Source organism: Perca fluviatilis, chromosome 5, assembly GCF_010015445.1.
Source record: "Perca fluviatilis chromosome 5, GENO_Pfluv_1.0, whole genome shotgun sequence".
In the NCBI taxonomy this organism is placed as follows: domain Eukaryota; kingdom Metazoa; phylum Chordata; class Actinopteri; order Perciformes; family Percidae; genus Perca; species Perca fluviatilis.
Window position 1 is genome coordinate 20,409,376 of NC_053116.1, and position 27,944 is coordinate 20,437,319.

The 27,944-nt window shown below is 40.4% G+C and overlaps 1 protein-coding gene across 1 annotated transcript; it reads right to left on the minus strand.

Moving 5' to 3' along the window:
- Window positions 1–161: 161 nt before the first annotated feature.
- On the minus strand, window positions 162–22,356 carry LOC120558914 (rho-related GTP-binding protein RhoA-D). The gene is made up of 5 exons (XM_039800269.1): window positions 22,221–22,356; window positions 7,828–7,983; window positions 4,464–4,584; window positions 2,294–2,424; window positions 162–2,109 (listed from the first exon to the last, which is right to left on the minus strand). The coding sequence occupies exons 2-5, from the start codon at window positions 7,981–7,983 to the stop codon at window positions 1,936–1,938; spliced, it is 582 nt and encodes a 193-aa protein (XP_039656203.1). The 5' UTR covers window positions 22,221–22,356; the 3' UTR covers window positions 162–1,935.
- Window positions 22,357–27,944: the final 5,588 nt, after the last annotated feature.

The following is a 27,944-nucleotide window of genomic DNA, read 5'->3' on the forward strand; positions in this document are numbered from 1 at the left end:
GTCATTTTGCTTATGGTAAAGGTATACAAATATATAAGAATAGGATTGTAAATGCATTCATAAAAAGATTTTGCAAGATTTAGTTTTGATTAAAAAAAAATAAAACAAAAAAATGAAATGCAAGCTAAAGCAAAAGCTAAACCAAACGAGTTACGATTACATAGTAATTCAAAAATACTTTAATAACATGTTTCAACACATCCCACTCCTGTTTATAAAGCGTCATCACAATCAACATTTTCTCTTGAATTATGGTGTTTGACATACATACATAGAGGCACTGTCCAGAAATTAGCCAAAGCCCACCACATTCTGATCTCTATGGATCTGAATGTACTGGCTAAAAGGATTACCATAGTTGTAGCTTATGATGGTGGTAAGATCAATGCAGGGACCACTACATATACTAACAGTGTTCAGGGCTCTTTGTAAGTCATGTCTTTGCTCCAGCCATGATACAGAAGCACACACTAACTATATCAGAGGGCTGCCTGGAAGAAGATGAGGTGGTTTGAGGATTCCGTAACTTAGTGATGACAATACACATCTGGAGAAAGATTAATTATAATCATTGTAGTCACTGACAAAGTTGGATCTTACAATTTTCATCACAATTCTGTTGAAAAAATAAAATAAAAACCGTCTCAGCTCTGAGCCCAATCACACCACAGTTTATTAGTTGGCCCCACTTCAATGATCTTTAATGGCTGCTCAGGAGAAAAATGTTGACTGGGCTACGCTCTCAGATATAAAACATTCCAATCGCATTTCAAGGAATGTCCCTTGTGTGTAGTGTTAAATACAGGCCTTACACAACAACAAAGCCCCAATTTCAAATGGAGTAGCTTTCAAAGAGAGCTACTGAGCCAAACTGAGGAGATGGCACATTGGTAATGACAACCTTTAAACGGTCACGCAGGCAGCTGGAAATGTATTCAAACTTTTATGGACGGAATAGGCCTATAATCTGAATATTAAAATGGCTGTATACAGGAGTGCATCCATGAACCTGTAAATTCAGTACACAGCAATGCATAATGACTGTATACTGGAGCTGAATCAACAGTACAGAGTTCAGACAGGAGGGTGTTTTGGCAAGACGTTGGTGATAGACAGTGGTAGTGACAAGTCTTGTCGGAGCCAGTGTTGGCGTGACTGAGAGTATTGTGTCCATGACAATAGACCACTGTCTCCAGTGCCGGCTTAAGCTATCGCCATAGAAAAGAGACGGAGCAAGGTGCAGTCCAAAACCTCTCCATAAAATAGTCGTCGCAGCTTCAATTTATCTAGGTTTCAGTGGATTAATGCAGAGTGAACAGGCTCCTAATTTAGTCCTTTATGTCAGAATAGAAAGCTGGGGGGGGGGAGCTCTGCTGACTCAGCACATGCTCAAATAGGATGTTGAGGGTGTAAAATTATCAGTAATAGTGGTGTGACGTGGGTTTCCTGACAAACTGATTTATAAAAAGGACACTGAGGGGTGCATGCAGGTTGAATAGAAGCAAGTGCCATACTATTAAAGCAAATCTAAAAACTATCTTGCCATTCACTGGACATGTGACCTACAAGACCCTTCTCTGTAAACAATCATAACACAGACATGATATATTTGTAAAGTATATGCACATATAAATACAAACATACATTCATATAGGAGGAAGGGACAGGTCCTTCACACAAACTAGTAACTAGCTAGTGGAGGGAAACAGCAAACAGAAACAAAGTGAGTAGCAGAGAGTTTAAAAAATAAAAAAAAAAGCTGATTTGTTTTGCTTTTAAACAGGTGTGTCAGTCTTTTATATTCTCCTGTGGTATATCTGCATCTGTGAAGTAAGTATAGTCCACGGAAGCCATTGATTTAAGGTTTCTCTATAGTTTGCTCTGTGCGTAGGGAGTCCTCCCTCAGGTGCTGATTGGCCAACAAACTCCGTCCCCTCACAGTAGCTGGCAGCCTCCCCTCTTCTTGCGCTTGCGGACTTGTAGCGCTGCTCTGGTGGCCATCTCAAACACCTCCCGCACGCCATCCTTTGTCTTGGCGGAGCACTCCAAGTAGCCAAAGGCACTGATGCGGTTGGCCATGTCTCTGCCCTCCTCAGATTTGACAGGCTCCTGGAGGTTTAATGCAGACAGCGCGTTAAAATGACGCCACAGACAGACACACAGACACACAGACACACACACACACAGACACACACACACACAGACACACAGACACACAGACACACACACAGACACACAGACACACACACACACACACACACACACACACACACACACACACACAGACACACACCTGTTTCATCTTGGCCAGCTCCCTTCGTGTGTGTTCATCATTCCTCAGGTCCTTCTTGTTACCCACGAGAATGATCGGGACATTGGGACAGAAGTGTTTCACTTCAGGCGTCCATTTCTCGGGAATATTCTCTACAAGAATAAAAAAAAAAAAAGTCATGTCACTGCACAGCAATTCCCAGACGTTTTCCCTACAAGGACAGTTGGGAGATTGAGAGTCCTTGCCGTTTCCCTTGTGACTGTACAGACAAACATTGATACATGGTCGAGCCTGCAAGACAAAATCTGCACCCTCTAGAAGGAGATGCCATACTGTGATAGAGTAGGCGTGCGCCATCTGTCGCGTCAAATATCAAAAACACTGGGAGAAAGCCCCAGGGCTGAGGTCTTACTAAACAATACATTTTCTTCATCGGTTTCATTTGGTGTTTCGAGGGGGAAGAACACAATGTAGCCTGAAATACATGCGACACACTGTATTCTGCGTATGCTTCCAGAAAATGCAGTCATAATCTCGAACCCCACACAGCAACAGCTGCTAGGTTACGGTCTTCAAATTAGTTTGTTCATCTTGATCCCTTTTAATGTAAGCTGGCTGACACCAGACCCTTCTCAGTTGTAACTGAGAGTGGGTGTGGGCGAGGTTCATTCACAGCTCATTTCCAAATGGGGCGTCACCAACGGACACCGCTCAAATGCCTCTGGGTGCATTGGATAGTCCTTCAACCAATCGGACCAACGATCGCGGTGACATAGCAGCGACAGCGGCATCAAAGCGTTGCTGCGCTTCGGTGGCCATCATGTTGAATGTAAACAAAAGGCTGCTCACTGTCGCTGTGCTATCGTCATCATGTAAAGCCCGCCTCAACGGTTGTGATTGGTGCCTCGATTTGGAAAAATTGGAAATGGGCTTGAATGGGCTCTTGGCCAGACGGACTTGCAGAGCAAATCTCAAATTTGCCGGAAGTTCGTCAGGGTTTTCCCAGGCTACTTTGAATGTGAAAACTAAATTAAAACACATCTAATAAGTGCCTTTTAAGGCCGAGACACACCGACCAGACGGCCGACCCTCAGCAGAAAAGGCAGTTGGACTGATCAGTCTCCCCGAGTTGGTCAAAAAAGTGCCTCGGAAAACACCAAGCCGACGAGACGTAATACGTCTCCATAACAGCAGCGGCACTAATCTGTATTGTCACCCAAAAATGTAAACTGCTTAGTGTGTCTCGGGCTTTAAGTGCCAGTGTCTATTAAGGATGCATTGACCAGAAATAATATACAAAATATCAATATTGGATATTCTACTGTCTATAGGTTGTTTAATCAACTTCTAATGGACTTTAAAAATGCAATTTTGTACTGTATTTAAGTTCCAACTTCCCTTATGTGTTCAAATTGCTGTAGCTGAGAAACAGTCATGTCTAAATGTAGAATTACTAAATGTACTAACTAACCCAGAGCAGGAGAGCTGACTAAGGGCCAACTGTGATGCTCGTCTTGATGGCAGCAGCAGGATTAATTACAACACCTATAATTTAAATCATACTCATGTACACCATGTGAATATGCATTACGTTTTCATAAAATGGATCATTAATTGCATGACCTCTGCACAGAGGCAGCAAACAGGGAAATGTAATGGAAAATACATAAATTATTAAAAGGGTAAAACCTATAGAGAGGATCAGTGCGGATTTTACTGCACTGACAGATGAGCCCTCCTTGTAGTGGAAAATGTGGACATTTAATGGAGCATTTGCTTTCCTGTACAAAAAATAATTTCTTAGCCTTTTTTAATGCAAATAGTTCTCTACATTCAAAGGGAACCCCCTTACCAGGTATTATTTGCCTATATTGTGCATCAGTACAGCTCTGTATTTTCTTTGCATTTTCTTTTTTGTGGACTGAATCCACGAGTCAAGCTTCTTCTCAATTGCTTAAAAACTATTTAAATTCTGTATAAACTGAAGAAACATAACCAGCTGCCTTGACTCTCTGAGGTACCACGCCAGGTCAAAAATATTTCAGGTTCTTTCTGAATCACTGAAACCCTGCTGTGACATCATTATGCTGCCCTTTAATTCCAGATAAATTACTTTACCGGGATACAACAATTTAAAAACAAAAATGTTACTTGCGGTTTTGTGTGGGTAGCAATTTGTATGCAGCCTTACCTAAACTGTCGGGGCTATCTATGGAGAAGCACATGAGGATAACATCTGTGTCAGGGTAGGAGAGAGGCCTCAGTCGGTCATAGTCTTCCTGGCCTGCTGTATCCCACAACGCTAACTCCACCTGAGGAAAAGGAAGAAAAAGAACGTGTTGACGCAAGTGGCTGCCAGCAAAAAGTGCAATGTAAGTAACATTATTAAAATAAGGCAGGATATTCCCACTTCATCGACAGCAGGATGAAGAGGGGAAAGGAGATCAGAGACCAATAGAATATGGGCAACAAGAATAGAGGCAGAATAACTGGAGAGAGGAATTTAAAGCGGATTTAAAACAATTCAGGCCTAAAAAGCAACTCCTTAGAGAAGGGATGTCAAACTCATTTTCACTAAGGGCCACACTGGAAAAAGAGAATCACACCAAGGGCCAGACATGTAGTTTATTGACGTGCTTTTGCTACTGCATGTCACTTTTTAAAAAACATTTTGGTAGCTTTTTTCCTCATTTTTGTTCCGACTGTTTTGTGGCTTTCTTAGACATTTGTCACCTTTTTGTAAATTTGTTGATTTTTCCAACATTTTTGTACGCTTTGTTGCATTTTTGTTGACATGAAACCCTACAAAAGTCATCAAAAGAGTTCCTTAGCCATCATAGAATTTAGCAAATCAAGCAAAACAATGATACCTTTTTTTTTTCTTTTTTTTTTAAAAGCAACACTATGTAACTTTTCCCGCTTCGGTCCCCCTACAGGTTGTCTCATTGGAACTAGTAAAGTTACATATACAACCTTTCATATTCAACCTGTTTCACAGCCTGAATATGAAAACTCTCTGCTTCTGGGGGAATTCCTGAGACTCAGAGTTGGCAAATCTGCCATATTCTGCTCTGAATGTCAGGTAATTGCAGTTTAAAAAACACTTAAGTGTGTTTTTGGTTTTGCGCACAACTAGGCGGGCCAAAATGTATTGTGAACCCAAATTGATATACGGGCCCGATCTAAATCTGCAACACTGCCAGATTTGGCCTGCGGGCCTTGAGTTTGACACATGTGCCTTAGAGGTAGAGATGGTTCCCACAGGATTTTCTTAGGCTGTTAATCAAACTGTTAGCAGTCCCAGAGTGCCTGACCTGCTCTAGATAAAACAAATGCCCAGCTCAGCGAGGTCTGTAGCACATGCTAAAATGCAACCCCAAAATATCAGATAGGAACATCTTCTACACTGTAGCCTAGAAGTGTCATAGCATGCATCATGTGGCTTTTTTTGTGTGTGTGGCATTTTAGGCCTTTATTTGATAGGAGAGCTTAGACATTAAAAGGGGAGAGAGAGAGGGGAACGACATGCAGCAAAGGGCCGCAGGTCGGAATTGAACCTGCAGCTGCTGCAGCAAGGACCCACGCTCTACCAGGTGAGTCAACCAGGTGCCCCGCCATGTGGCTTTTGGCTGTATACGTCTCCTAAATGTCTGTGGTCTCTTAGCTTTGACTGTAATCTTGACATCCTGCAGTAACCTCACCCACATTACAGTCACAGCTGGAGAACTGTGCCTGATACAGCTGAGAACTGGAGAAAAAAAAAAAAAAAAAAAGAGAGTAACTGCAGTATGTTAGCACTCATTTCTTGCCAAGTCTTGCTTGTTGGCCGACAAACTACCAGACTGGCTGGCCACACTGTCTTCTGGCATTTTCCATAATATGAGACAGTGGGCTGAGCTGTACCACATCTTCTGTGTAGGAAAGTAGGCACCACCACACCATGACAAATCTGTGTCAATATCTGCTTTTGAGTTCCTTTACCACTAGGTGTCTCTCAGGAGTTGGCCTCATCTATTTCGTTTACCACCATGCTGTCTGTCTGAACTTGTCTTTTCTTGGTTGTTGTAACCACAATTAAATATAATCAAAGAATGATAAATAGGGGGCAGCTGTAAGGTCAACTGTGACACTGACTTTTTAAGTAATAATTCACTGAACTAAATGCATTTTTATCTTTTTTTTTTTTTAAATCTTTCTACCACATTTGGGAGGCTAGGGGTACAGTCAACTATGTATTACACCGCACAGGAAACAGGAAATGGGACATTAGTCATGATGAATGAGGGGGGGTTCCAACACTGAGCAGGAAGGGGGCACTGATCCATTTCCTGTTGTTGGCTGGATGTCTGCTGCTTTATAACAATGAAAAGAGCCAAGGATTTGCTTACAATCTGCACTTATCCACATCGGTCTTGAGGGCACGTGGTTCTTAACCAGCAGAGCCAACAGGGTCACATTTTAACATTACAGCGGCAGTTTTAGTCACACAACCCTGCTTTTTATGAGGAATGTCTTATTATCAAAATATATACTCACATCCTTAACTACAAGTAAAAGTCCATTATCAGCTAAATGTACTTACAGTATGAAAAGTATTAAGTACTCGTTGCAGTAAAATGGCCCATGTGACGGATATATTATCATATGTTACATTAAATTGTTATTACTGATGCAACAATGTGTGCGGTAAGCAGCATTGTAGCTGGCCGAGCTGCAACTAGTTTTAGCTCCTTTATTTTACAACCAGGTAGTGATGTCCAGTGGTATCCAACATATTTTATACAACCTAGGGGTTGGACCTCTAAAGGGTCACAAGACCGATTAATGTCATGAGGATTTTTCTGACTTTTCTCGTGAAATTGTGTTACAATTTACTTGAAGAACCAGATTTACAGCTCTTTAAATGTAAATGACCTCCCACATCAAGACTACATAAAATATATAGGCCTAACACCACCGTCATCAAACATTAAGCTCCGATAAGGTTGTGTGTGAAGCTCATTTTGTATGAAAACATGCAACCAATTAAGACACAGACATGACAAGAGTCCTTTTGCATAAGTAATGCAGGGGTGTTTACAAACCTCATCAAAATGTTTGGGGAGAAGCAGAGCATGCACCGCGGCTTGCTGTTGGTGTGTGGGATTAGGTGCCGGCCAGGGCGGACCGGGCCACCATGCTTTGACCGTGCGCTGGACAATAGATTACAGCTGTGCTTCTGTGTCAGGGGTGGCACAGTACACCGGCAACCAGTGTTACAATAATATAGTTATAGGCCTATATGCCACCCGCCAAAAGGGCTATTAAGAGTGACTGTGTTACCCGCCACTGCCTCTACCCCGACCCTCATTTGGGTAAATGGGTAGGCGGGTGCTAATGCCAAGCCCTGAATGTAATAGAGTAGAAAGCACAATATTTCTCTCTGAAATGAAAAGTATAGGCTACTTAACTTGTTACCTAAATACTGTACTTGAGCAAATGCACTTAACCAATTATTCATAATCAATCTAATCAAAATGAATAAAAAAAAGTTACATTTCAAATATAAAAAGTACCTGTTTCCCATCCACTTCAATGTCAGCGATGTAGTTCTCAAACACAGTGGGGACGTAGACCTCTGGGAACTGGTCCTTACTGAAGACGATGAGCAGACAGGTCTTCCCACATGCACCATCCCCAACTATCACCAACTTCTTCCTGATGGCTGCCATCTACAAACAGAATACACTTTGATTAGGCTATATATATTAAGTGAAATGCATGAGAATCAACCAGACAATAAGTCAACTGGTGAGAAGCAAGTCTCTTCAAAAGAGAGGAGGGACATGAAACAATACAACCAGAAATGGTAAGAGTGAGAGAGCGAGAAAAAAAACAAAGAGATGATCGAAGTCTGTTTCGGAGCCGCACCTTCTTCCCTTTCCTGTGTGTGAGGTGAAAAACAGAGTCGGGCTGAGGGATCAGCACTGGTCTGGAAAAGCAGTGGGAGGGAAGGGAACAGGAGGAGAGCCAGTGTTGGTAATGCTGCTGCCTCGGTGCTCTAACACACTACTGCACATGCACAGCCTCTGCCACAACCACATTAAAAACTATCCTTGATGTAACACTTCCACATCCCTGTGGCCTCGTGATCTACAGCTCTTACTGGTTTTTGTTGACACCTCAGTATTGCACAAAATCATTTCCCATTTACTTTGCTTGTATCCCTGAAAGGCAAGGCAAGGCAAGGCAATGAAAGGTAGGGGTGTGAATCTTTACTGGTCTCATGATTCAATTATGATCATCCTGTCAACGATTGGAATAGATATCCCGATGAATCACCTCCTCAATATTATTATTGCTAAACATGGTTTTCATCAACACATTCAAGCAGTCAGATATATACAAACTCCCCTTTTTATTGTATCTGCTCTTAAAAAAGGTCACTTCCTGAATATAGCAGAGTTTAAACACAGCAGACAAAAGGCAAAAAAAAAAAAAAAAGAAGCAGTGACCAGAAAATCAACAAGCAACATCAGTAGGCAATAATCGTTTATGGTCTGTCACCACATCGATGCAGAATCATCAAGGTCCGCATCGCGATGCATTGATGCAGTGATTCATTTCACCACCCCTACTGAAAGGTGTGTATGCTAGTGAAATGTGGCTTGCTAGAGAAAGATATGGCCACACCCCCTGACACACCACCCACCCCCCCACATCCACACACACAGAGAGATCAATAGCCATCTCCCACAAGCTGACAATAATGGAGAGAAGGCAGTAGGTGATGATGACAACGTACTGCCTGCCTGCCAGCAGCATCGGCTTTCACTGACCTAAGACTATCTGGACCAAAACAATCTACACCTCTGTCATCACACACACGCAAGGGACTAAATCACAGCTGATGAATAGTGGAGAAATACACCCTAATTATTTTAAGCTTAAGTTTTATATTAACAATTGATCATATGATTACTTGTATGTGAATGTAGTCATAAGCCCATAGAAAATGATCAACCGACTTTGCAGTTCTCCTCAGGTCTACAGAGCCTAATAGCATCTTTCAGCTCATTGTGTTGGTTTTACGACTTGCAACTTTGCAGGTTTTGATTCACCCGCACCACTCTCACAATGTCTTCGGCCACAGCAGGCAGCCGTTTTCAGCGAAAAGCTCTATAAAAAAAAAAAACTATAAAAAAAGAAAACTTACTGTGCGCTACCTGCCCAGCACCAAACAGCAGACAGACACACCTAGCGACTTGCTGGTGAACATAGTGGAGCATTTAGCAGCTAAAGAGTTCGTGAAGAGAAAACGGAGCTAAAAAAGGAGAGAGAATATTTACATTTGTCAGATGGCCATAAACACAACTCCAAATTATTGATAAACGTTGTTCTGTATAGATCTACTGGGTGTGTAAATAACCAACTGTTTGCTAATCAGTTTGCTATATCTCATAAAGTCATGTCAGTATTGTTTACAGCTTGTTTTCCCTGCAAAGTGCCCAAAAAGTCAGTTATTGCAGGTTTAAGAAAACAAGAATTGATCCAAAAAAGCAAACAATGTAGGCTAAGCACAAGCCGATCATACATAGATATACCAATAACTGTAATATATCCAAGAGTAATTTTATGCTATGAGATTGTAAACAGTGTTTGTTCCTCTAAAATGGTCAGTGGGTGGCCAGGGACGGTCCTGTTGATACCAAATATTCATAGAAACGGAAGCCAAATAAACTGGTTTTGTGTATGTTCAAGAATGTGTATCTCCATTGTTTGTTTCTCGCAGATTGCATTTTCACCAAAAGAATCAAAAAAGGCAATTGTTCAGTTTGCTTTTCTCTCACATTAAATCAGGCCAGGGTGCTTTTGTCTCTGGAGAGAGCCACCTGTTCTCTGTGATAGCAGGCTGCTTCTACTCCATACATCATACTGTCACTGCCAGAGGGAAGACGCAAACACATGTGACTGGTAGCTGCTGTGCAGCCCAGAAAGCTTCAGAAAATAGGGCTAGTGCTGCAGATTTTGTGCGGTGACAAAATAATGCAGCCCTACTGTATTGATGACAATAGCTCTCACAGCATGCTGCCTACTGCGCCAGTGGCAGCACATGGTGCTTAGTGGGATAATGGCCCCTTTCCTTTGCACTAATGTGTGTGCGCACTCCAGGCACTTCTTCCCTAAATAAGAACTGATGTTAAGGTGTGTTCCTAAAAAATGTGGTACAAAAACGATACGAGGTGGTGATGTAAACGTTTCCCAATATGGAATTTAGAATAAATCAATGAGTAAAAGAAAACAAACTAACAACTTGTACATTATATCAATTAATGAATGGACTTGTCAGACTTGAACTCACACCTCAGTGACGTTTAGATGTAAGAGAATAAAAAACATGGTGCAGTGAAGAGGTAAATTATTTTCTTTAAGTGTTATGGTTATTTATTATATATAATATATAATATATCGGTATTGATAGAGGTATTTGGTCAAAAATATCGTGATATTTAATTTTCTCCATATCGCCCAGCCCTACTCTACATGCACAGTTAACACTTCCTCTGGCAGCTCAAGTTCACCTAACAACAGAGGATTTGTTAGGTAAACATCTACAGATGCTTAATGTGCTTCATGAATCTTCCCTTGCCATTTGTTTCCTCATTCACCTTCCTCCCTTCCTTTCTTTAAGGGACTTCCTGGTGTGACATTAACGGTAGTGAGGGAGGAGAGAAAAAGAACAGGAAAGACATCTGGAATTAACCCATTTTGTCATGGCAGTTAAAATAAGCTTTATTATCACAAGGAGGAGCCCGACACAACCAATCCCTCCTCTTTTTTTTCCCCTTAAGTCAGTCAGCTCTGGACTCTGTGTGGGATAGTTACAGTGTGTGTGAGGATTCATGGAGAGCAGACACCCACATAAAGTCAAAACTAACTAGGACACTTTTATCTATGGTATTTAAGTGAGTTGAACTGAATCTTAAAATTATACCTAAATGTTAATATATTACTGAGACTACAAGTGAGTTTAACTGAATCTTAAGGCTCTGACACACCAACCCGACAGCCGAAAAGGCAGTCGGACTGATCATTCGGCTCCCGTCGGTCCAAAAAGTGCCTCGGAACACACAGAAGCGACGCCGTCTTACGACGTAATACGTCTCCATAACAGAAATGACGAACGCGTCACGTGGGTCTAGCTTCTCCCGAATTTCAAAGCCGACCATTATGGCGGCTTGTTCGGAATACGATACTCATATTTTTACAAAAATAGTTCACCGAAATGTGTTTCTGAAAACATTTTAAGCAAGAAATAGGCCATACAGTTGCTGAATCTGTGTGTTTTTTTGATTGACAAAAGGTCAGTTTGAAATGGTGAAAATATACCTGTGTGGTGTGCAACACTTGTAGAAGCAGCAGTGGATTGGACAGACAGAGCTGTAGACCAAGCCAGCTGCATTCATCTCAGTGTTACAAAGAACAATGAAAATGCACTAAAGCCATATTCTGAGTGGTGAACTATAGTACACATGCAGACATCCAGTACGCACACGCACACGCACGCACACACACACACACACACACACACACACACACAACTGTGCAGGAGACTGTGTGTTCACACGTAATTCAGGATGAAAGATTCCGTCTTGCATAATGTTTGTCCCTGCGTGGGGTAGCAAAGGACAAAGTTCTCATTCCACGCACATACAGCACAGACGCTCATTTCACCCCGGCAGGTTTCGATTCACCCCCGCAGTAGTAACACATTAGCCAGTCTTGTCCATTAGAAGTGGTAGGGGGTAACAGCAACAACCAAAAACATTCTAATCACATGGATCAGCAAACTCAAGGTATTTACACCAAAACTGCAGTTAGTAACCCGTTTGATTTGAAGTATGTACAAGCCATAAAACTCCCATTATCAAATGTCACGTAGGCTTTTACCGGTCCAACACAGGCAGAATCATCAAAGTACATCGATGTGTATTAGTGCGTTTTCACATCAAGAAGAGGGCAAAACTTCCGATGATAAAATGCCTTTAAGATCCAAATGAAGAAGCTTGAGGTGTGCACCCATAAAGTTTAGGTCTGATCTAACCGACTGTCTTTATGCTATTAGACTTATGTAAATGCTGAATGCACTCCAGAGTTCAAAAGATTAAAACCAACATTCACACAGTTACTGTATGTGTTCACTCATTGAATGCATTGTGATGACATTAAGCATGGGGATGATCCAGGCATTTATTGATGGATCCATGCGGACTATTTAAAGCCCCAATGCATGTTCTGCTGTGCCAGCTGTTGAAAAATGCCCCGTTGTGCTCCGTTAAAAACAGTGGAACCACACAGAGTTGTGAGTGAGGAACTACGTGTGGAGAACAGCAGTTTCATTCAATGATATGAGAAGCAGCAAGCCGTTTCAGTGGCATTTTGCAGGTGATACCACGCCTTTAAAATGCTGGCGATTGTTGACAGCTGCATTTGGACTTCAGTATTATGTTGTTGTGTGGGAAGCTATCCAACTTCCTGCCACCAACAATGAGAGACACTTCTCTCTTCACAGGCAGCCCTATTATACAAAACACTGCAGGACACTATAAACAATTATGGGAAATCACTTTTTTGCCTTAATGTTACATCTGGTCATCACATGACTCATTACTTGGCTTTGGCTGCGTTCAGACCAATTGTGTGTGTGTGTGTGTGTGTGTGTGTGTGTGTGTGTGTGTGTGTGTGTGTGTGTGTGTGTGTGTGTGTGTGTGTGTGTGTGTGTGTGTGTGTGGACATAGCCCCCTCATTCATGTCAAACAAATAAGTTTGACCTGGGTAAACTTTTACTTTTCGCATAGTGATATCATCTGACAGGGAACTGCTGTGTGACCATTTAAACACATGCAAGTGCACATTCCTGGTAGATTACTATGCAACATGAACAGCATATTTCTTTTATAGTTTAACTCGTGATCGAGTTGTAAAATCCTGTCTTAGAGTATTATAAACTGCTGTGCTGCGTTTTGGAGTCTGAGAAGCCTTCAAACTCATTGATCAGGAAACTGAACTTGCTGGAACATATTTCATGTCTCACCCGCTTATACATTTCCTACGGTGAAACCTAACGCAGGCATTGTCATGATACGTCGATGACTCTTAGCCACATGAACTGATGGAGGTCAGGAGGAGATCATGGAAAGAGTCAAATACAGGCCCTTGTGTGGCCAAGTCAAGCCTGGACTTGAACTCAAATGAAAAGACGGACCTAAAAAGGTGTCCCTTTACCTTTCCATCCAGTTTGACAGAGCAAGGAAAATAGGGAGAAACTGCGTTGTGGTGACTTCTGTACCGTACTGAATAAAAGGGTCTGGATAAATAGATGGGTAAAGGAGTTCCGGTTCCCTTAAATTCTCCAACTTCAATTTTTTTTCCCCCTATTTAAGTTCAGTAAATATAACATCTCTGACCTTAGCTAAAGATGTTGCCTGACGTTACTGAATGAGGACAGAGAAATGTATATAGAATTACGAGAAGATACGGAATTCCAGCTGCTCCGCAGACATTTATCTCACCACAAATGGATAAATATGTCCTCCCTGATTTCCTTGGAAAACGACAGAAGCAGCTCTGACTGGACAGCCCAGTCAAATGTAAACTAACTGTACACTTGCAGGTGACGTATTGAACAAAGAGTTTGAATTGTTACAGACACAGTATCTGAGTGTTAACAGTTCAGGTATTGACACAGATTGGTCAAAGCTGCAAAATGCATTCCACATGATGATTAGTAACAGGTCACTAAATGCTTAACCACACAATGCTGTCCGACTGTGTAAAAATGTGGGAGGACGTAAGCTATGAGGAATGTCTCACCCACTTTCAACACCCTTTTTTTCTAAACACGCAACATCCCTCCCCCCACCAGTATCTCTTCCTCTTTCTCCTGGTTGAAATGTTGAGGACTAGGCCTGTCACAATAGTCAATAAATCAATTAATCGCACGATAAAAAAAATGAGCTCGATAATTTTTTCCTCGTCTCTCTCTACCAAAGAGACTGGAGGACCACTCTTGGTTCCTTAGCGTAACGAGGAGTGAACCCTCTTGTCAGGCGCATGGTCTTTGTGTGGGGGCGGGACTCCAGGCGGAGAGAGACAGAAAACGCTAGTTGAGAGTTGGAGCAGGGTTTCCGCCAGCACTTTGCAGTTAAGGCGCCGTCAAAAAAAGAAAATATATGAGCAATATCAACCGTGTTACTCGTCCCGTTTTCTCCCTTTCATTCCAAACCACACAGCTGACAACGGGGGGCAGGCTCGGACATACACGCCACTGTGGACTCGTCAGTCTCGCAAGTGGTTTCAGGAAAGTGGCTGCATGTGTCCGACAATGCACAGAACATTAACGGTACAAGCCTACACTGTCCGCGGACATGGAGTTTGGAAAGTATATTAGAGTTGCACCAGTGTGTGTGTGTGTGTGTGTGTGTGTGTGTGTTCGGCCCGCCCCCACGAAGCTCCGACCTGCTGAGGAGCAGAAGCCGCACCTTTGCCAAAATGAAGACTGAAAAACAGAACTATTTTCGTACAAACATTTACTCGCCATGTGGCAGATAGCCATATAGATAGATTTAATTTATTAATTATTTAAATTTAATAATATTTAGTGTTACATAATTGTAAAATGTAGTACAGAGTCTGTAGTCTGAGAACATGCGTGTCACAAACGGCAATTCCACAACTGTACATCAGCGTGAAAGACGACATACTAAAAGGAGCTCAAAGACATATTGTGGATATTTAAAATGTCTTCCAGTTCCAGTGTTAAATATTCTTTAGAAATAAAAGTGTATTGATCTTTGAAAAGGTGTACCTGCATTATTATGGCATTATCATTATATTAGATGCAAATGGTCTGACAACGACAATATTATCGTTTATCGCAATAATTTCTGGGACAATTTATCATCCAGCAAAATTTGTTATCATGACAGGCCTATTGAGGACTGGATTATACATGAAGAGCAACATCGGTAAAAGATTTGAGGCAAAGCTGCAGCAACTACAGTTTTAACTGTAAACAGGTGGAGCGACTCGTCAGGCGTTCCACCGGTTTTAAGTGTTGCTGTTTGTTGAAGTCTGCATTTCAGCAAAGAGGTTATAATAATAATAATAATAATAATAATAATAACAACAACAACAACCGACACTAGGGCTGAATGATTTTGGAAAATAATCTAATTGCGATTTTTTCACCAATATTTCGATTTAAAATGCAATTATCTTTTAAGCTCATTATCTGCTGCATTATTTAACAAAAGACAAAAAAAAATGATTGTATGACTATGATCATGATGCTTGAATTTATATGAATGACATTTATTTATAAACTACTTTAATCACAGTTACTGATTTGTAGAAGGGGTGATAGAATGCAAAACCGATTTTACCCTGTCATAGTTGAATAACGACAGTTCGGTGGGTAAATAGGACATACATAGAAGCTCAAAATCCCATTGACTATGAAAATCTCATATTTTGATATATATTTGAATGGGACTCGCGGACAAGCGGCGTTTATTTCCCCAATCGTTTGTTTAAATAACTCAACACATTATAATTACACACATTAATAAAATAGCATTCGGGCAATTTTCAGCCCAACCAATGTTACATACCCTATTATGAGACCTTAAGGAACAGTGTAAAATACCCTATATAATCATTCTATCACCCCTTTGAACGTCGAGCCTTGTAATACCATGACGTGTAATAATTACCATGACAACATAAAGCACTGACCAATAAGTCTGGTGTTAACATTAATATTAAAGTCAGTATGAAATCACATTTTCAATTCACAAGGTCCTGATTCCATTACATTTTTGATTTGATTCTATATCAATTAGGTTACGGAAATTTCAGTTCCAATACAAATTTTGCTTGGATATAAAAGAGATTCTCAGAGAAAGGCTCAGAATGGGCCTTCGGGGGACACATTTTGAGTGTCAAAGACTTCATTTCCTGCATTGTAATACATTGTTAGGCACAAATTGATGGCGCAAATGTCTTTGTCACAGAAAACACAAAACTCTGTAACTTTTTTTCCCCACGGAGCACATTTTTCTCCTTAGTTGAAAAATGTAGGAGTGACTACATCAACATGTATTTTAAAAGATCTACACACACATTACAAAATAAACTAATAAAAGAATGTACTATATAATGTAAAACTTAATTCAAACACTGTAGACCTCTCCCTTTCTCTCTGGAGTGTGCAGGAGGCAGGACATGAGGACACCACAATCACGTATCCAGTTTGTAATTTGGTCATAAATAAACTCTTGCCGTTCCATGAATTTCTTCGTTTTCGGCATCGCCCCTTACTGACAGAAGTTCCTAAATAGTATTGTCATTGTCTCTCCCATTAGACATTTTCGTTGCCGTCTTTGTGGCGTTTGTTTACTTCCATTAGTGTCAGCCGCACGATGTAGACCTACTTAAGGCTAAGTATTGAACAGTAGAGCTGTATAAGGTAGAGAAAAAAGGATGTACCTAGAAAATACTGCTGCGTTTCATCTTCTTTTTCTTCTCTCCTTACAGAACACAACCTTTTGCATGAGGTTGGATAAGATAAATTATTGTAGAGAAGTTGAAGCCAAGCTCAAATTGTGAAGGTTGAATCAAACTTGAGATCAGAAGCTGCTCAGAATCCAGGCCAGGGAAAAAGCTAAAGTCAGAGAAACCTAGCTGGAGCCCAAAATAGGACAGAGCCATTGAGACTCCCCCAGCCCAATTTATCACAGTGCACACAGCTTAGCTCAGAGGACGAAAGAGAGAAATATCACACAGAATTATTCTTTCATCTGCCCCTGAACCTACGCTTGCAGTACAGACAGACAGTCAGACAGACAGATGGAGGGAAGGAAGGAGAGGTGGTCAAAACTAGAACTTGAGCGTGTTGTAGCACAAGCAACAGATATGGAGAAACTTCAAACATACCAAAGTGTAGTAAGTCTTGATTAATATTCCATGAGTACGACATAAATAAATAGATGATTTAGTCATAGAGTGGATTGAGAACAGAGCTAATCAGGATTGGGTAAGAAATCTTGAATGTATTATGTATTGTATACGTTTTCTTTTCTTGATTTCACCCAGTTTCTTACTCTCCGATTTGTTCCTTTAGCTCCCTTCTCCAGTCTCTTGTTCTCACATTGTCCTCGTCTCATCCATCTCTCTCTCCCTCTCTCTCTCTCTCACAGTGTTGCAGTGTGATGTCACCATCAGGGAGCTAATGTTCCGTATCCTTAGGGTGCTGCATTCCTCCTTTCCTTTCCGACACAGAACAGACGAAAGCCAAAGCTGCCATGCATGTACGCAGCCTGGATGGAGCCACCCCCCAGCACCACAACAGTTTCTCTCATCCGTCCAGCACATCTGTGACCTGCAGCCATCTGTAGTGTTCGATCGCATTTTATCAAATCCGATTCCTTTCAAACCCCTTATCAAATCTCATTAGGTTTGCCTTTCAACATTTGCACATAACTAAAAAGGCTAAAATAAACTGCGACTCAAAAACATCTAATCATCTTTTGTTGGCTGAAAAGGAAGAAAAAAAAATAGACTTCAGTTTGTAATGTTCACAATCTGTCCCTACAACCTGGCAATGAGAGGAGCAGCATAATAAATATAAATGGTAAACGTGTCGGACACATTCAATTAACAGCTGTAGCCTAGTTCAAACACTGAAGGCCCTGATTCAGAACGATTCAATTGATGAGATTACAATGTTGATAAGAACAAAGGTTTTAAGATTCTTAAATTGGCTTGAGGTGATGAGCTTGATCATTTCTCCAGGGAAGAGTCACCACTCTGTTGGTCCCTGCTGTACTACAAAAACACAGTAATCGTACAGCGGCGTACCAGAGTTATGTTATACCGTTACAGAATTAACATTACAGCTGATTAGTGATGTTTGTCATTTGTCACATTCGGCTACAAATATGAAGCCTGCTGTCTAGGTTTTCCACTGCTCTTGGCTAATCAAAGAATGAGGAGAGATAAAAGATAAGAGATTCATAAACATCTCAGCTTAACTAATCTTGTTTTTTTTGCCAACCGGGAACAGAGTCCAAAATGGAACCAGCTATGAGAACCCATCCCTAAGGGCTACAGTGTTATGTAATGATACTCAGCAGAAATGCTCAGCTTTCCTAATTGTCCTTTTAGGGACTTCCTGAAACTGCAAGCACCAAGATCTAAACAGGAAACTCTCCCAGAGATACATTTTGTTCCCCCAGAGGATTTTCTCATACGCATGCTGTCTGTAAGTGATACACCACCAGCCTACATACATCCTATTCAATGCAGACATGTTTGTCGACCACCGTCAGATGATTAGAAATCAGATAAGAGCTCAGCATTTCCCTCTGTTCTGTGTCATAGACACTGCAGTCAAACTCTTTTTCAGTATGACACTGGCTTCCTTGGAAAATACGGTGGTTGGAAAGTTGCCCTGACTAATCTAAGACAGGATACTGTGGAACATTGTGTTTAAACACCTCGACTGAAAAGCACCCATAGCTTAACAATGTACAAACCAGCAGTTCCCAATAGAATATGAGTATCAGCTGGAAGGATGGAAAAACTCCCATATTTTATATGTTGGGCAATCCCCTTCTGTCCACGCTAGAGGTGCAAGATATATCGACTCAATATCGTTATCGCAATATATCGAAAGTGTCGCAATAAGTATGCAATATTTTGTGGAGCGCTGCGTCCCGTCCGTTGGCTGTGTGGCTTAGTTGTGTTTGATTTAGAACCCGCTTGAAACGCTATAATGATCATCATTTTATTGGCCAGTTACCGTGTCACTTGCACATGTTAGTGCACGTCAGCGCACTGGTCCATTACGTGACAAACCCTATGTAGCGTACCACGTGTGTGCATATTTCAACAGAGTGACAGTGAAAGTGAAGAAATTGATAGAGATAAAACGGAACAAATCAGAAAAGCGAAGGAAAAGTTGTGTCCTGTTTTCTTTATTTATATATTTTATACTGTACAACCAGTAAAACATGTCCTGTTCTGTAGACATGGTCGTTATTTATTTATTTATTTATTCATGTTGTACCAGTCCAATATGACTGGTCAGTTGAAATAAATAAACCTTGTGTTGTAAGAAAACTTGTTATCAGAGGTGTCAAGTAAGGAAGTACAAATACTTTGTTACCTTACTTAAGTATAAATTTGGGGTATTTATACTTTACTGGAGTAATTATTTTACAGCAGACTTTTTACTTCTACTCCTTACATTTTCACGCAGTTATCTGTACTTTCTACTCCTTACATTTTAAAAATAGCCTCGTTACTCCTATTTCAGTTTGGCTCGTTTTCATTCTGGCTTGTCATCGTTAAAAACAAAACAAAAAAAACCTATCCAGATAAATCACGCCATCCGGAGTGAATTTGATTGTGGTTGGATGAGAAGTATAAACATATACCATTCCGACACTATTGGTTTGTATGTGATCCACCGCACCTGCACATGACACAAATCACGTCACACTGCAGCAAGGAAATAGCAGACGTATGTAGCCTAGTACGAAGATGTCCGTGGCAGAGACTCAAGAGAAGTCGAGTGAAATGTCCCAACCAAGCACCAGCGAGGAGGTTGGTAGCCAAGAAGCCCCGCCAACCCTTACATCCCTGGCCGTACCTGGAAGAATTTTTCAAAATGGTCGGATGCAAAAACAACTCCTTTCGAATGCGCTGCAAGCTCTGCGCACCCAAGTACCACGAGCTAATTGTTTCCAAAACTCGCCATCTAATATAAAAAAGCATATTGATATTATATTTTTTCCCCTTACATTACTTTTACACTTTAAATAGTTTTGAAACCAGTATTTTTACACTTTTACTTGAGTCAAAAGCTTGAATTGATACTTCAACTTCTACAGAAGTATTTTTAAACCCTAGTATCCATACTTCTACCTGAGTAATGAATGTGAATACTTTTGACACCTTTGATTGTTATGAATCTATTTTGATGCGTTTTCCCAGAACTTTTGTAATTTTACATAGGTTTAAAAATTTCGAAATTAATATCGATATTGCAATATTCATAATCGCTATCGCAACATCACATTTTGTCAATATCGTAAAGAATAAGAGCTCACATGCTGGAGAGGTCAATTCTGTCAACATGACACACCATGGCTTGTGATTTTAATTTGAAATGTAGGATATAGGTCATTTGTAGGGATGTCCCGATCAAGTGTTTTTGGCCCGATCACGATCCTTTAACATTGGGTATCTTCCAATACCAACTTTGATCCAACACTTATATTTACCTAAATGTTGACTAAATGTGTGTCTGACACATCTGACTTTTCTTGATACACACACTGAAGGGCTCGGATTCAAAACTGTAAGCTTAAATTATTGGTATGATTTGAATGAATTACATTAAATTTGGGATTTCTTGTTAATGCACTACACGCCTAGAAAACATTGCAAAACATTTAATTACTCAATGTTGAGATATACAAATTTATCATTTCTCTAATTAGCTACATTTTTGCAAGGATTCCTCCGTGTGTACGAATTTTCTTTTCAGCATACTAGTATATCCAACCATCTATTTGTAATTTACATGTATTTGTAGGTGCAAATAATACCACTAAAACTACTACTTTTAACTCCCACTTGAGCGGCTCTGGATTACATCACTTGGTAGAGTGACAGTCAAAACCACACTGTGATGACAACAGCCAACATTATGACTTCTGCTTATACATTATTGTAGTCTAGATTGGGGATTTCCCCAACATTTCCATCAACTGCCTTGGCACTGATTTGTGTTGTGTGTGTCACTTCCACTTCTGACCACTACCTGCAAACAGCTTGGTCAGCAGTCAGCTGTTCAGCGACAATGACATCATACTTTCTCCTGTAGTAGCCACACACACACACACACACACACACACACACACACACACACACACACACACACACACACACACACGTATGGTAGTAAGATGACGTATTAAGATATTTTTAAGCATTATTCTGCTGTGTAGGTCTGCCCTTTAACAACCTGTGTCTGACATTGTAGAAACACAAATGGAAGTAGTCCAGTTGATGCGTGACATGTGTTTTGCAGGGCTCAGATATATAGGGGGCGTTTTTTTTATGGTAGCCTATACACGCCGAGACAAGGGAATAAGCCTGTGAGAGATATGAGGATCTGCGCTAAAGTAGCCGAGCAGCACAACAAGGGTGTGGTGACTGGGAGAGAGGGATTTCCTCGGGAAGGACAAAATGTTTTAACATGAACGTTATTTAAAACAGGCGAGGAGGAGAGACTTTTTGACCACACACGCAAACCAAAAACTTCACTCACTCCGTACCCTAAAGTATTTATGTTTTTACCTACCAATAGTTATTCCAGTTCGGGGAGCCGATCCACCCACTCCCCTTTACTCACAAAACAGGTTTCGAAAAGAGAAAGAGGCAATAAAGTTTTTTACAGCGAGTAGCTAACTTAAAAGATCCTCTCTGCCTGCCTCCACATCTGAAGTAGTTAAATTAATTAATGAAGTAACGTTATATTATGGGCCAGGTTTGTCGTGTGGGAATGCTGATATGATCCATATCCCCGCCTTGAGATAACAAACAGGTGTGTCCTCTAGTAATAGTGACACTTTTTCTTTATAATCCTATCAACTAGCTAGCTAGCTAAACGTCGAAACACTTCCGCCATTTGGCTGGAAAACTTCTAAATAAGTAACAGGTTTCAACTCACCGAGCTGATGCTGCTGCTGGTGGTAACGTTAGTATCTCGGTTCATTAACGTGTCTTCTGAAGCTACTTTTCCTTCAAACCTCAAAATCGCTTTATTAACTCAATGTGCTAGTCGGAAATTGCAAAAATAACTGAGTATGACAAAAAGGAAAAAATATTCTCTTACCTTTCCCAGAGTGTGCTTTCAAATATCAAAGACCTCCGTGTGTCCCTTCCTGCCGTCTTCCGTCCCTTGAAGCAGCAGCTATAGCCTACTCACTCAAAGTAAAGCGACCAACCCGATACTCACAAGACCCTCCCATGATGCTGCATTCAGGGTTCCCCGGAAACTTAAACTCCCCATTTGCGTATCATTTGGCTCGGAAGTTAAATGGTAATAGGGTTGCAACTAACTATTATTTGAATTGTTGATTCATCTGGTGAATGTTTACCCAAATAATTGATTATTTGTTTTGTATATAGCCTATAATGTCAAATTATGGTTCTTGTAAATATAGGCTACTTCTGTAGGCTAATTGTTGTGCACACGACGGAACCTGAAAACATTTTCAAGCTATTATTTGCACCCATATTTCTTAAATGTCCTTAAAATGTATGATTGGGTTACTATATTCTCCAAAATTGATCCCTGGTATCAAACAAATTCATTCTAGCCTACTTTGTGTCCCAAATCCATACTAAATTTGTAATACCATGAAGTAGGCTAGCTTGTGACAGTGCACTATGCTGATACGGATACTGACGTCAAACCAATTGTGACTCTGGTACAGCCAGTTTCACATGTGAAAACATCAAAAATAGTATGTTTTTAGCTGATACTTCTGTACCTGATGAAGAGCTAGGTTTTAGCTTTTTTTTATGAAAATAGAACATTTTAAGGGAGCATTCAACAGTGTTCTTGAGTACTTGACAGGCATGAATCATTAGAGTTTTTCAACACCTAGACAAAAAGGATGTGTGTTTTCAACAGTCAGAGTGTCTTTCTAAGAATCAATAAATTTATTTCTTATTTTTGTGAGCTGTTTCCAGACCTGGCACACAACCATCAACATCTGTTTCAGCTGTGAAAGGCTTATTGTAGCATCCTATGACAAAAATTGTCCATCAACACCACACTCAAAGAATGACTGACTTTCTATTGTCATTTTACAAATAGCATTGAAATACCTGTTGAAAAACACAGAATTGATACATGTGGGACAGAGCATCAGATGCATACCACATTCTCATTCAGAGCATTACATTTGTGATTAGAAGATCTGTATGCACATGAATGCAACACGGTGTCTTCAATATTTGAGATTCCAGCGCCTTCACGCTATTGGCTTAAATGATTCAACCGTTACAAGGTCCCCTCCCATTTACGGTTAGAGAATAATGACATCATGCATATAAAGAGGTGTTTTGTCATTTAAATTGTCACCATAAATTGCGTTTTCCGTTATCTCACAAGCAAGGTTTCAATGTTATTCAGTGTTTTGTAAAATCGGAGATAAATTCATCTTCTTCTTCTTCTTCTTCTTCTTCTTCTTCTTCTTCTTCTTCTTCTTCTTCTTACATTGTGTAAGGAGATGGACTTTGACTTTGACCCGAGTGATTTTCTCCCACAGTGCATCAGGAAAACACACAACAGGCATTTGAGCTTTTTAACCTCTCATGAGGTTGTAAGTTCATTCGCCCTCGAGAACAGTAGGCTACAAGTAAAACCCCAGCAGCTTCAGGGTAAGAAGAACATTTCATGGCATACAGTAGGCATATTATTAACTCACAGTAGCCTATTATGAACACTCTATTTCTAGTGGTTTTCCTTCTCATCAGGGGGAAAAAATCACAAGCCTCAACAATAAACTGAATTTATCTGACTTCTCTGTATTCTGGCTCTTTGACAATAATTTGGACAGCTCTCTGCAGTTTCCATGGTAATACCCACAGACTGTATATTAAGATAAAACGATGCACAGTGGCACCTCCCAATCCGATAGAATGCTGATGCTATTTCTGTAAGTTGTCTGCGAGGGGGAGCTGCTAGCTGATGTGTGTATGGAGAAAGATTAAGGTTTGAAATGCAGCTGCAGTTCAGAGAGAACATAGCCCTGTGTATGCATTTACAACACCCCTGTACTCCATTATTTTCCCTCTGCCCCTTCCTAAACTGCTGTTTTCACACTATATGCTACGTACATGGTGCATCAGATGATTCTATACATTTAAATGGTTGGATTGTTTGGACTGGATACATCTATTTGGGAACTTTTAATATTTTCTTGGGTCAGTGCACACAGAGTCTAAATTATTCAAACTTTTGAGTTTCTCAGTCTTCAAGTCTAAGAGCACCAGCATTTATAACTTGAAATTTCAGGCTAAAATCAATTGATAAACTTCCACATGTAAATTCATGCTGTTGAGTGTTGACCAATGATAAATCATCTTGACAGTGCACGTTTTGGAGGGAATGGAGAGACCTGGTCCAATATAGAGAGAAAGCTATTATATTAGCACCATCCAATCTAAAACACTTTGCAAACACAAAAGAGACATAGCATGGTTTGTAGTCAATTGTAGGAGTGGATGGTAGAAATACAATCCTTTGAATCAACCATAGACTGTAAATATTAAACAGTCTATGGAATTAACTGTCAGCAACCAAGAGCCAAAGTAGTTTCTACACAACCAAGCTTCCAGCGCCACCTTTCACTTAATTTTCAACATAATATATTTTAACATGTTAACATTAACTATTTGCCTAACAGCAGCAAGGACCAAGATGAGTGGTATTTCCAGCATTTAGCACCAATCAATCGTCCAATCACAATCGTCCTGGGCGGACGCAGTGACGGTGGCTCGGCAAGGGATAAGCCTCCAAGTATATGTGCGCCTGCTCTACCCACTGAGCCAACCCAGCCACAGAAGGAACTTGTTTTGGTGAAACATTTGCACGCTGCAAAAGAAAATGCCACTTCAAATATTAAATGAAGTTAACTGTTAACACCATACAGTAACATGAGCTATTTACATTTAGCTGGATAGATGGTTAAATGTAATTTGCTCTTACCAGTGTATCACGGTTTGTACTTTGTCCATACCAATCCTCTCCAGTCACAAAACATCCATGTGTCACATGGAAGAATAAGTGAGGAGGAAAGCCATGCATAGATCACTAGATAAGATTATTAAACTGTGAAAATGTATTCCAAAACTATACATACAAACCTGCATGGGCAATGTGACACATTCTTTGCGTTATCGATCAAATATGAATTATAGAGTTGTACAGTAGACTCTTGTATCAACATGTCCCCATTAGACAGAGTTCTTCTGGGTTTAAAGGCTGTACTTTTATTCTTACACCATACAGTTGAGATGGTAGTATTAGGATAGAGTACAGGTCATCCGTTCATATTCCATTGTTGTGATTTTGTTATCATAAATACATTATGGGGCATACCGTATCACACAGATATTACCACAGACTATGCTGACATTGCATCACAGTTTCCAGTGTGGCATATAAACCTTTAGAAATGATAAACTGTTGATCAACACACAAAAAAAGTATCACTTTAATAGGACTGCTTGTGCATTAAAAGTGGCACATATATGACTTTAGCCTTTCATTGAGTTTTAAATAATTCATTATTGGGGTCACACTGTACCTTTGCCCTCAGGGCACAACACCAAAAAATCAATTATGTCTCTGTGAAACCCATTTCTGGCCTTTCTCATCTTTTCCCCCCACTGGTCATTATAGATCAGTGAACACAGAAAACAAGAGAACAAACTCGAGGCTGCAGTGAACTACTGACTCCCCCATCATGTCCCCGAGGACGTTTACTCATGAGAGAGGAGATGGACCAAAGATATCCTCACTTCACCCTTACGGCACTAACACAGCTAAAATGTGAGGACACAGCGACACTTAGTGGTGTAACACACATTGTACAACCTGCATGCATATCACTGTTTGGGCAAGATAATCTTGCAGGAAATTTGAGTAATACTGATGACAAGGAGCAGAAGAAAATTCATGTCATTGATCTCGTTTGGACAAAAACATGGAAATGGCATCTGGACTCTTTTGCATTTCAGATGCTTTGAAACAAAAGGTCCCGCACACTGTCAGCACTTTATTTTAAAAATGGCAAAGACTTACGGGTTCCAGCTTCTCAAGTGTAAATATTGTCTTCGTCTTTTATGAAAGTAAACTGATTATATTTGGGTTTTGGACTGTTGATCAGACAAAGCACAATATATGAAAGTGTCACCGTGTACTGTGGGAACATGGGGATTTTCCTAATTTGCTGGAAATTTCAGACCAAACAATTAATCAGTTAATTAAGAAAACAATCAAAAGATGAATCAATACCGTGTTTGAAATGTCATTGTCAACCTGGGCTTTAGATAAAAGATGTGCTGATGAAGGTTCATGACCAAAACATGATTTTATCATAACAAAAACTTTAAATAACCATAATATTCATCTGTGAGAATGTAAATTAACCGGGTTCTAGGAGAGTAACATTTTAGGCAAGGCAAGGCAGCTTTGTTTATATAGCACATTTCAGCAACAGGGCAATTCAAAGTGCTTTACATAAAACATGAAAGAGCATTCAGAAAACAATTTAAAACAATTTAAAAACATTCAAAGTCAAGAATAAAATGTACAGTGCAGTATAAGAATAAAAAAAAAAAAAAAAAAACTGAGAGAAACATAAAAGACAAGAATAAAATTTACAATGCAGTTTAAGCACTGTTAGATAGGCACTGCTATGCACTGTTCGGCACTGTTCTAGGTACTATTAAGCCCTGTTAGGCAATATTAGGTACTGTTAGGTAAAACATTAAAACAGTAAAACTTTTAAAAGCAGATAAAATAGGTTATTTAAAGAAAGGCAAGATCTTTGTTCCAGATATGTGGAGCATAAAAACTGAACGCTGCTTCCCCCTGTTTAGTTCTTACTCTGGGGACAACAAGTAGACCTGTCCCAGACGACCTGAGAGGTCTGGGTGGCTCATAGTGTAGGAGCAGATCAGAAATGTAACATTTACTGTTCAATCAACATACAACTTTTGGTAAGAAAGCAGACGTGACCACTAGAGGGCCCTGAAATCACACAAATAGTCAAAAGTTAACGCAACTCCTCCTGTATGCTTTTCTTTCTTTATTGTTGCCTACTAATTCATTTTCTTTACATATGGTGTTTTAAGAGACTAATTTTACCAGCATTGACATCCCATGTACCACCCTTGCTTACTGTTCATGCTCGTTCACCCATTCAGAAGATACATTAAGGATTTTGAAACTAGGCCAAAACCAAATTAAAAGAATCATATTTCTCCACAAGATGACATTTATAACCAACAACCTAGTCTGCCTATTCCTACTCATGCTCGGAGCTGATTCTTCTTCAAAATAGTGCTGTTAGTAGCAGTGAATGTGGGCTCACTGGTTTTCTCCTCTCCAAAGTGTCTTTCATCTTGGCTCCCTCTGGTGTCTTTTTCCTCAGTAAGCTGGAGTCAGTTGAGTAAAAGACACAACTGGGAACACAGAAAGAGTGAGTGAAAAGTCTCCCTGCTGCCTCTCATATAAAATGCTTCCAAATCGCAGTCAATGGCCAGCATGGATTATCATTAATCATTTGTAGGTGTTGTCATCAGATGGAAATGAGGAGGTCGGAGGAGAGAAGTGAAGGGGTAAGGGGGAAGCAGGTGGGAAAGGAGGGTTGAGGGAGGGGAAAGACGGATGAATGAATGCAGTGTAGTCCCACTGGCAGCGTTTACAAACAGACTGAATTGCTTTCAGTGGCCGTGCTTTGCACAGTGATGCCTCTATGGGGTTATAGACACACATCTGTATGGATGGGATGTTGTCTTACTATCAGGCAATTTAAAC

What these genes read in the sequence shown, in the direction of transcription:
- LOC120558914 (XM_039800269.1), bottom strand. Translation starts at nt 7,983, where the DNA reads ATGGCAGCCATCAGGAAGAAGTTGGTGATAGTTGGGGATGGTGCATGT. An exon ending in AGATAGCCCCGACAGTTTAG is followed by an intron (nt 2,425 to 4,463) that starts GTAAGGCTGCAT and finishes TTATTCTTGTAG; the next exon opens with AGAATATTCCCGAGAAATGG. An exon ending in AGCTGGCCAAGATGAAACAG is followed by an intron (nt 2,110 to 2,293) that starts GTGTGTGTCTGT and finishes TTAAACCTCCAG; the next exon opens with GAGCCTGTCAAATCTGAGGA.